Below are 11,111 nucleotides of genomic sequence, written 5' to 3' on the forward strand. Positions count from 1 at the left end.
TGCAGATGTGCATAGATGCATTTATTTTGACAACACTGCATATGTGCTTGGATGCTTTTATTTTGACAAGAGGTAAAGACTGCAAATGTGCATAGATGCATTTATTTTGACAACACTGCATGTGTGCTTGGATGTTTTTATTTTGACAAGCGGTAAGACTGCAGATGTGCTTGGATGCTTTTATTTTGACAAGAGGTAAGACTGCAGATGTGCATAGATGCATTTATTTTGAAAACACTGCAGATGTGCTTGGATACTTTATTTTGACAAGAGGTAAGACTGCAGATGTGCTTGAATGCTTTTATTTTGACAAGAGGTAAGACTGCAGATGCCCATAGATGCATTTATTTTGACAAAACTGCAGATGTGCTTGGATGCTTTTATTTTGACAAGAGGTAGGACTGCAGATGTGCAATAATGCATTTATTTTGACATCACTGCAGATGTGCTTGGATGCTTTTATTTTGACAAGAGGTAAGACTGCAGATGTGCTTGGATGCTTTTATTTTGGCAAGAGGTTAAGACTGCAGATGTGCACAGATGCATTTATTTTGACAACACTGCAGATGTGCTTGGATGCTTTTATTTTGACAAGAGGTAAGACTGCAGATGTGCTTGGATGCTTTTATTTTGACAAGAGGTAACACTGCAGATGTGCTTGGATGCTTTTATTTTGACAAGAGGTAACACTGCAGATGTGCTTGGATGCTTTTATTTTGACAAGAGGTAACACTGCAGATGATAGAAAATAATACAGTGTTTGATGTTATACATGAAAGTGGGAATAAGGTCACGTGATTACAAAGTGATGTAAATATGTCTTTAAAGATGGAGGATAAGTAACAACACTCAAGTGCTATTTGTTCAAAGCTACAAAAGAGGCGTACAAAGCAGGAAGCAGTTTTTTTTTTATCGGAGCTTTCTTTGACCTTCTGCTGTCCTTCAAGGAAGAGTACTATAAATAAGTTACAGTACAGTCGAGGAATGAAAGACTTTCTTCATCATTCCGCCGCCGCAGACACGTGCGCGTCCTGCTGGTGGCGTGGGAGGAAAGTGGAAGCGAAAGTAGCTCCAATACTTCATGTGGAGTCGCGGCGTGCGTCACACGTCGTCAGCCGGCAGAGGAGGGATGTTGAACCTTGGTCTGGTGAAGAAGGCCATCTTCTCTCTGCAGTCACACACCGCAATGCACTTCTTCGTCAAGCAAGCACGCCCCCTGGTGGCCGACTACTCAACTGCATAGTACAACAAGCTTTCGATTCGACTACTTTTTATTTTTTATTTTTTTTACTTAAAAACTATCTTATTAATAAAAACATTGTAAATGTCTTCAATGCAGTTTTGAATGTACTGTTTTTCAAAAAAAAGGGATAATTTATATTTTATACTCAGTATTGTTTACCCCAATCATCCATACGTGATATAAATAAATAATATAGTGAAAAAAGAATGACAATAAAAAGAATAAAACAAAATTTTTTATCAATGACATATTTCTTAAATCATTTAGTTTTGATTAAAAAAAAGGCAAATTACCTAAAAAATAATGATACTATAACCAAACAAAATATTGTAAAATATGTATTAAACATTGATACATGAATAATTGGTAGTATTATAAATCTGTATTTTTAAATATAATCATATACAGGGCGTACATTGCATATTTTAAATATCTTTTTAGAATATCACCTAAATTAAATCGTAATTTTACAAATATATTTCGATATTTATTTAACATATATACCAACATTAACAACAGTAATATAATTGGTATCATAAATGAATACATTTCATCAATAGAATCATTTCATATAAATATTTTCAAATATAAATACAAGTTTAATAAGAAGGCAACCAAAAAAACCCCACAAATTACATGAAATGAAATAGACATTTTTAAGAACTAAAAATATCAATGTGTAATTTACACATATTATGTACAGGTAAAAGCCAGTAAATTAGAATATTTTGAAAAACTTGATTTATTTCAGTAATTGCATTCAAAAGGTGTAACTTGTACATTATATTTATTCATTGCACACAGACTGATGCATTCAAATGTTTATTTCATTTAATTTTGATGATTTGAAGTGGCAACAAATGAAAATCCAAAATTCCGTGTGTCACAAAATTAGAATATTGTGTAAGGGTTAAATTTTGAAGACACCTGGTGCCACAAACTAATCAGCTGATTAACTCAAAACACCTGCAAAGGGCTTTAAATGGTCTCTCAGTCCAGTTCTGAAGCCTACACAAACATGGGGAAGACTTCAGATTTGACAGCTGTCCAAAAGGCAACCATCGACACATTGCACAAGGAGGGAAAGACACAAAAGGTTATTGCTGAAGAGGCTGGCTGTTCTCAGAGCTCTGTGTCCAAACACATTAATGGAGAGGCAAAGGGAAGGAAAAACTGTGGTCAGAAAAAGTGTACAAGCGATAGAGATCACCGCGCCCTGGTCAAGATTGTGAAAAAAAACCCATTCAAAAATGTGGGGGAGATTCAGAAGGAGTGGACAGCTGCTGGAGTCAGTGCTTCAAGATCCACCACCAAGAGACGCTTGAAAGACATGGGTTTCAACTGCCGCATACCTCGTGTCAAGCTACTGTTGACCAAGAAACAGCGCGAAAAGCGTCTCACCTGGGCTAAGGAAAAAAAGAGCTGGACTGCTGCTGAGTAGTCCAAAGTCATGTTTTCTGACGAAAGCAAATTTTGCATTTCCTTTGGAAATCGAGGTCCCAGAGTCTGGAGGAAGACAGGAGAGGCACAGGATCCACGTTGCCTGAAGTCTAGTGTAAAGTTTCCACCATCAGTGATGGTTTGGGGTGCCATGTCATCTGCTGGTGTCGGTCCACTCTGTTTCCTGAGATCCAGGGTCAACGCAGCCGTCTACCAGCAAGTTTTAGAGCACTTCATGCTTCCTGCTGCTGACCTGCTCTATGGAGATGGAGATTTCAAGTTCCAACAGGACTTGGCGCCTGCACACAGCGCAAAATCTACCCGTGCCTGGTTTACGGACCATGGTATTTCTGTTCTAAATTGGCCCGCCAACTCCCCTGACTTTAGCCCCATAGAAAATCTGTGGGGTATTGTGAAAAGGAAGATGCAGAATGCCAGACCCAAAAACGCAGAAGAGTTGAAGGCCACTATCAGAGCAACCTGGGCTCTCATAACACCTGAGCAGTGCCAGAAACTCATCGACTCCATGCCACGCCGCATTAACGCAGTAATTGAGGCAAAAGGAGCTCCAACCAAGTATTGAGTATTGTACATGCTCATATTTTTCATTTTCATACTTTTCAGTTGGCCAACATTTCTAAAAATCCCTTTTTTGTATTAGCCTTAAGTAATATTCTAATTTTGTGACACACGGAATTTTGGATTTTCATTTGTTGCCACTTCAAATCATCAAAATTAAATGAAATAAACATTTGAATGCATCAGTCTGTGTGCAATGAATAAATATAATGTACAAGTTACACCTTTTGAATGCAATTACTGAAATAAATCAAGTTTTTCAAAATATTCTAATTTACTGGCTTTTACCTGTATGTTATGAAATATCATTTGGTAAAAGTATTGCAATAAAAAATAAAAAGAGCACTCTGATTTGTCAGGAAGTAAAAATAACTCGTAAATAAAAAGTAAGCAAAACTAATCAAAAGGCGTTAACTACCATTTTATGTTGTTTTCTTAATGTGAATGTGACCACAGGAGGGCATAAACAAACAAAATATTGTAAAATATGTATTAAACAATATTGATACATAAATAATTGGTAGTATTATAAATCTGTATTTTTTTAATCTAATTATATACATTGCATATTTTAAAATATATTTTTAGAATATCACCTAAATTAAATCGTAATTTTACTAATATATTTCGATATTTATTAAACATATATAACAACATTAACAACAAGAATACATTTCATCAATAGAATAATTTCATGTAAATATTTTCAAATATAAATAAAAGTTTAACAAGAAGGCAAAAAAAAATACATTAAATGAAATAGACATTTTTAGATCTTAAAAATGTCAATGTGTAATTTACACGTATTATGTTAGGAAATATTATTTGGTAAAAGTTTTGCAATAAAAAAATAAAAAGAGCACTCTGATTTGTCAGGAAGTAAAAATAACTTGTAAATAAAAAGTTAGTTAAAAGGTTTTAACTACCATTTTATGTTGTTTTCTTAATGTGGATGTGACCACTGGAGGGCGCTGTGATGACGCTAAAAGCTAGAAAGGTCAAACAGGAAGTACACATAACTAGTAACTAAAATGTAAACAATACTAGTTAAAGACGTTAATTTATAGTTGGTTGTTTCCTGAATGTGACCACTGGAGGGCGCTGTGATGAAGTGACATGATGCTTAAAGCTATAAAGGTCAAACAGGAAGTAACAATAACTAGTAACTAAAAAGTAAACAATACTAGTTGTTAAATATGTTAACGTATAGTTGATATTGTTTCCTGAATGGGACCACTGGAGGGCGCTGTGATGCTAAAAGCTAGAAATGTCAAACAGGAAGTAAAAATAACTAGTAACTAAAAAGTTAAAAAAAAATACTAGTTAAAGATGTTAACTTATAGTTGATGTTGTTTCCTAAATGTGACCACTGGAGGGCGCAGTGATGCTAAAAGCTAGGAAGGTCAAACAGGAAGTAAAAATAACTAGTAACTAAAAAGTAAACAATACTAGTTAAATATTTTAACTTATAGTTGATGTTGTTTTCTCAATGCGACCACTGGAGGGCGCTGTGATGAAGCGACATGACGCTAAAAGCTAGAAAGGTCAAACAGGAAGTAAAAATAACTAGTAACTAAAAAGTTAACAACTACTTAAAGACGTTAACGTATAGTTAATGTTGTTTTCTCAATGTGACCACTGGAGGGCGCTGTGATGAAGTGACATCACGCTAAAAGCTAGAAAGGTCAAAAAGGAAGTAAAAATAACTAGTAACTAAAAAGTTAACAACTAGTTAAAGACGTTAACGTATAGTTGATGTTGTTTCCTGAATGTGACCACTGGAGGGCGCTGTAATTAAGCGACATGATGCTTAAAGCTAGAAAGGTCAAACAGGAAGTAAAAATAATTAGTAACTAAAAAGTTAATAACTAGTCCAAGACATTAACTTATAGTTGATGTTGTTTCCTGAATGTGACCACTGGAGGGCGCTGTGATGAAACGACATGACGCTAAAAGCTAGAAAGGTCAAAAAGAAGTGAAAATAACTAGTAACTAAAAAGTAAACAATACTAGTTGTTAAAGATTTTAACTTATAGTTGATGTTGTTTCCTGAATGTGACCACTGGAGGGCGCTGTGATGAAGCGACATGATACTAAAAGCAGTAAGGTCAAACAGGAAGTGAAAATAACTAGTAACTAAAAAGTAAACAACACTAGTTGTTAAATATGTTAACTTATAGTTTATGTTGTTTCCTAAATGTGACCACTGGAGGGCGCTGTGATGAAGCGACATGACGCTAAAAGCTAAAAAGGTCAAACAGGAAGGGAAAATAACTGGTAATAAAAAGTAAACAATACTAGTTAAGTATGTTAACTTATAGTTGATGTTGTTTCCTGAATGTGACCAGTGTGATGAAGCGGTAGAAAGGTGAAACAGGAAGTGTTTGTCACCTGAATGTCTGAACAGGAAGTGGCTCCTTGTGGCTCTGCCCCCTCATCTGAAGGACCTCCTTGGAAGCCTTCCTGAGCCTCCTGCCCGCCTCCTCCTCCTGCCGCTGCTCCTGCTTGCTCTGACCCGCCTGCGCCACACCAGGTCAACACGGCGAGGTCAACGGGGGTCGCGGCCCGCAGGTGGGGTGACGCCTCACCTGTCTGTGGGCCTCTCTGAGGAGGCAGCGGAAGCGCTCGTCTCTCAGGGCCCAGTGAGGAAGCTCGCCGGCCTCGCTGAGCTGAGGTTCCTCCAGCCGCAGCTTCAGCTCCCTCAGGGCGCTCAGCTCCTCCATCAGCTGCCTCTGGCGCGTCCTGCAGGCCTGGAGGTCCAGCTCCAGGTCCAAGGAGGTGCGCGTGGGCTGCTCGGCCAGGGAGGAGCCGTACGACTGCTGCTGGGGGGGGGGGGGGGGGGGACAAAGACACGCTCAACCTAGACCCTGGTCAACTAGCTAGACCCGAGTCAACTAGAACTAGGCAACAGTGTCTCTACCTGCTTGTAGCGCAGAGTTCTTCGCTCCAGAGTGTTTCTGACAAAAGGAGACTTCTTTGGCAGAGTCGAACTGTCGCTGTCGCTGCGATATAGCTGGCAACAAACAAACAAACATGTCAACAAACAAGCAAACACATGTCAACAAACAGACATTTGTCAACTAACAGACATGTCAACAAACAGACACATGTCAACAAACAAATACATGTCAACTAACAGACACATGTCAACAAACAAACAAACACATGTCAACAAACAGACACATGTCAACAGACATGTCAACAAACAAACAAACAAACATGTCAACAAACAAGCAAACACATGTCAACAAACAGACATGTCAACAAACAGACACATGTCAACAAACAAATACATGTCAACTAACAGACAAACACACGTCAACAAACAAACATTTGTCAACAAACACATGTCAACAAACAAACAAACACATGTCAACAAAAAATCAATCAATCAATCAATCAATTGATTGAAAGGTCAACAAATATCAATACACAAATACATGTCATCTAACAGAAACACATGTCAATAAACAAACATGTCAACTAACAGACAAACACATGTCAAACAAACATGCCAATAAACAAACACACACACGTCAATCAACAAACGTCAACAAACATGCCAACACACACATGTCAAACAAACATGTCAACAAACAAACATCAACAAACATCAACAAACATGTCAATAAACAAACATGTCAACAAACAAACACGTGTAAACAAACAGACACATGTCAACAGACAGACATGTCAACAAACAAACACATGTAAACAAACAGACACATGTCAACAAAAAAACACATGTAAACAAACAGACACATGCCAACAAACAAACATGTCAACAAACAAACACATGTAAACAGACACATGTCAACAAACAAACATGTCAACAAACAGACACATGTCAACAAACAGACACATATCAACAAACAGACATGTCAACAAACAAACACATGTAAACAAACAGACACAAGTCAACAAACAAACATGTCAACAAACAAACACATGTAAACAAACAGACACATGTCAACAAACAGACATGTCAACAAACAAATACATGTCAACGAACAGACCAAACACATGTCAACAAACAAACACTTGCTAGCAAACACATGTCAACAAACAAACAAACAAACAAACAAACAAACACATGTCAACAAACATGTCAATAAACAAATACATTTCATCTAACAGAAACACGTCAACAAACAAACACATGACAAACAAACAAACATGTCAATAAACAAACACATCAACTAACAAACACATGTCAAACAAACATGTCAATAAACAAACACACACACATCAACAAACATGCCCACAAACACATGTCAAACAAACATGTCAACAAACAAATGTCAACAAATATGTCAATAAACAAACATATCAACAAACTGACATGTCAACAAACAAACATGTCAATAAACAGACACATGTCAACAAACAGACATGTCAACAAACAAGACATGTCAACAAGCAAATACATGTCAACTAACAGACAAACACATCTCAACAAACAAACACTTGTCAACAAACACATCAACAAACATGTCAATAAACAAACACATGTAAACAAACAGGCGCATGTCAACAAACAAATACATGCCAACGAACAGACAAACACATGTCAACAAACAAACACTTGTCAACAAACATGTCAATAAACAAATACATGTCATCTAACAGAAACACATGTCAACAAACAAACATGTCAACTAACAGACAAACATGTCAATAAACAAACACATGTCAAACAAACATGTCAATAAACAAACACACACGTCAACAAACATGTCAACAAACACATGCCAACAAACAAACGTCAAAAACATGTCAATAAACAAACACACACGTCAACAAACATGTCAACAAACACATGCCAACAAACAAACGTCAAAAACATGTCAATAAACAGACATGTCAACAAACAAATAAACATGTCAACAAACAGACACATGTCAACAAATAAACATGTCAACAAACAAATAAACATGTCAACAAACAGACACGTCAACAAACAGACACATCAACAAACAGACATGTCAACAAACAAATACATGTCAACTAACACATGTCAACAAACAAACATCAACAAACATGTCAATAAACAAATACATGTCAACTAACAAACACATGTCAACAAATTAACACGTCAGACAAACATGTCTATAAACAAACACACACGTCAACAAACAAACATCAACAAACATGCCAAACAAACATGTCAAAAAACAAACATGTCAACAAACAGACATGTCAACAAACAAACATGTCAATAAAAAACACATGTCAACAAAGAAACACATCTCAACAAACAAACACATGGCAACAAACAAACATGTCAACAAACACATGTCAAACAAATAAACATGTCAACAAACATGTCAATAAAAACACATGCCTACAAACAACCACATGGCAACAAACAGACTCATGTCAACAAACAAACACATGGTAACAAACAACCACATGTCAACAAACAAACACATGTCAACAAACAAACATGTCACCAAACAAACACATGTCAACAAACAAACACATGGTAACAAACACATGGCAACAAACAAAAACATGGCAACAAACAAACACATGGTAACAAAACCCATGGCAACAAACATGTCAACAAACAAACACAAGGCAACAAACAAATAAACATGTCAACAAATAAATATACACATGTTAACAAAAGCCTGTTAAGAAACATGTCATCAAATAAACATGTCAACAAACAAACACATAAAAGTAACTAATACCAATAAAGTAAAACAATTAATAATAACAATTAGCAACAACTAATAAAGTAACTCATTCTAATAATGAACTAATACTAAGTAAGTAAAGTCAATCATATCAATAAAGTAAAATAACTAATAATAACTATTAACAAAAACTAATAAAGTAACACATACTGATAAAGTAAAGTAACTAATACTAATGATGAACAAATACTAATAAAGTCAAGTAACTAGTACTAATAAAGTAGAGTAACGAGTACTAATAAAGTCAAGTAACTAGTACTAATAATGTCAAATAACTAGTACTAATAAAGTCAAGTGAATGTGAAAATAAAAAGTATAAAACCAAGAGCAAGAAATGAATTAAGGTAGAATATGTGAAAGGTGACAAAAGTTAAGTCACCATCATGAAAGAGCACCACAGTGTCAGTACAGCTAGTGAGTGTGCCACACGCTCTCCATCAGAGGACTCACCCTGCACACGTACTGACTGCGGGCGCCAGGAGAGAAGGTCTGCGAGCGTACGATGGCGCCGCCCCGCATGAAGGGTGAGGCGTGACCCCATCGGCCGCCCCGCTCTTTGGGTCGCACTCGCACTGGCTCTGGAAAGTGTCCGTCCGTCATGGTGGACTTCTCCACCTGCCAAGAAGCGACACTGGTCACGTCACGTCCAGGTCAAAGGTGAGGACCAGGTGCGCCTCACCACCTTCACAGCAGCCAATTTGCCAGACGGCCGCTCACAGCGCCCTCCGCTGGCCACGCAGAGAGCCTCCACGCACGCCGTGCTGTTGCTGCAGCCGCTGTCCACAGACTCCGCCTGCCAGCTCCTGCACCGCACACAATGTCAGCAGCACGTGAGGGAAAAGACCAGACAGGAAATGTTCTTGCTCATGAGTTCCACGCCAGCACCTCTCAGACGTCACCTCCCCCGACTCCTCTTTCTTCTGCAGCCTCAGCGCGTCTGCGTCGCGCTCCTCCAGGCGGGCGCTGGTGCGAGACAGCAAGGTGCACACACTCTCCTGTCATGTCACACAACACACAACACAAGTTGTCCCCAAAGCTGAGCTACACAACACCTGCAACGGTCCTCTAATACAGTGGTCCCCAACCTTTTTGTAGCTGCGGACTGGTCATTGCTTTAAATTTTTTTTATAAAGAAATACAATCATGTGTGCTTACGGACTGTATCCCTGCAGACTGTAATGATATACATTGATATATAGTGTATATATAAATAAATAAATGATAAATGGGTTGTACTTGTATAGCGCTTTTCTACCTTCAAGGTACTCAAAGCGCTTTGACACTACTTCCACATTTACCCATTCACACACACATTCACACACTGATGGAGGGAGCTGCCATGCAAGGCGCTAACCAGCACCCATCAGGAGCAAGGGTGAAGTGTCTTGCTCAGGACACAACTGACATGACGAGGTTGGTACTAGGTGGGGATTGAACCAGGGACCCTCGGGTCGCGCACGGCCATTCTTCCACTGCGCCACGCCGTCCCTATATTGTGTTTTTATGTTGATTTAATATAAACAAAAAAACAAACAAAAAATGTTTTCTTTTTTTTCTTCTTTTTTTTTTCTTGTGCGACCTATCGGTCCGCGGACCGGTACCGGGCCGCCCGGTGGTTGGGGACCACTGCTCTAATACACAAAAGTGACACAATAATGGCGCTCAAATGTTGCAAAAACCTGAATAGATAGTACTTTATTGATTCCTTCAGGAGAGCTCCCTCAGGAAAATTAAAATACCACATCTGACCCGCCTATAGATAGCCCACACAATTATGTGTGCGTGTGTATATATATTAATTATGCATATATATATAAATAAATATATAAATAAATAAATATATAAATATATACATTTATATATATATTTATATATATATATATATATATATATATATATATATATATATTTTTATATATATATATATATACAAAGTATATATATATATATGTATATACACATTTATATATATATATAAATGTATATATATACATATATATATATATATATATATATATATACATACACATATATATATATACATACATATATATATATATATACATACATACATACATATATATACAGGTAAAAGCCAGTAAATTAGAACATTTTGAAAAACGTGATTTATTTCAGTAATTGCATTC

General features: G+C 37.1%; 1 protein-coding gene across 5 annotated transcripts in view; it reads right to left on the reverse strand.

Moving 5' to 3' along the window:
* Positions 1-663: 663 nt before the first annotated feature.
* Positions 664-11,111, reverse strand: part of wwc3 (WWC family member 3) — a 154,218-nt gene continuing 143,770 nt past the window's right edge. For 2 of the 5 annotated variants that reach the window (XM_061977528.2, XM_061977533.2), the window contains 7 exons: positions 9,850-9,959; positions 9,644-9,767; positions 9,415-9,579; positions 6,183-6,275; positions 5,851-6,084; positions 5,654-5,781; positions 664-1,168 (listed from right to left, as the gene is read on the reverse strand). In XM_061977528.2, coding sequence (XP_061833512.1) covers positions 1,102-1,168; positions 5,654-5,781; positions 5,851-6,084; positions 6,183-6,275; positions 9,415-9,579; positions 9,644-9,767; positions 9,850-9,959 — 921 coding nt within the window. In that variant the 3' untranslated portion in view covers positions 664-1,101. The remainder of the gene's footprint in view (positions 1,169-5,653; positions 5,782-5,850; positions 6,085-6,182; positions 6,276-9,414; positions 9,580-9,643; positions 9,768-9,849; positions 9,960-11,111) is intronic. The other 3 variants (XM_061977532.2, XM_061977531.2, XM_061977530.2) reach the window with 3 other exon arrangements.

Source organism: Nerophis lumbriciformis, linkage group LG18, assembly GCF_033978685.3.
Source record: "Nerophis lumbriciformis linkage group LG18, RoL_Nlum_v2.1, whole genome shotgun sequence".
Taxonomy (NCBI): Eukaryota; Metazoa; Chordata; class Actinopteri; order Syngnathiformes; family Syngnathidae; genus Nerophis; species Nerophis lumbriciformis.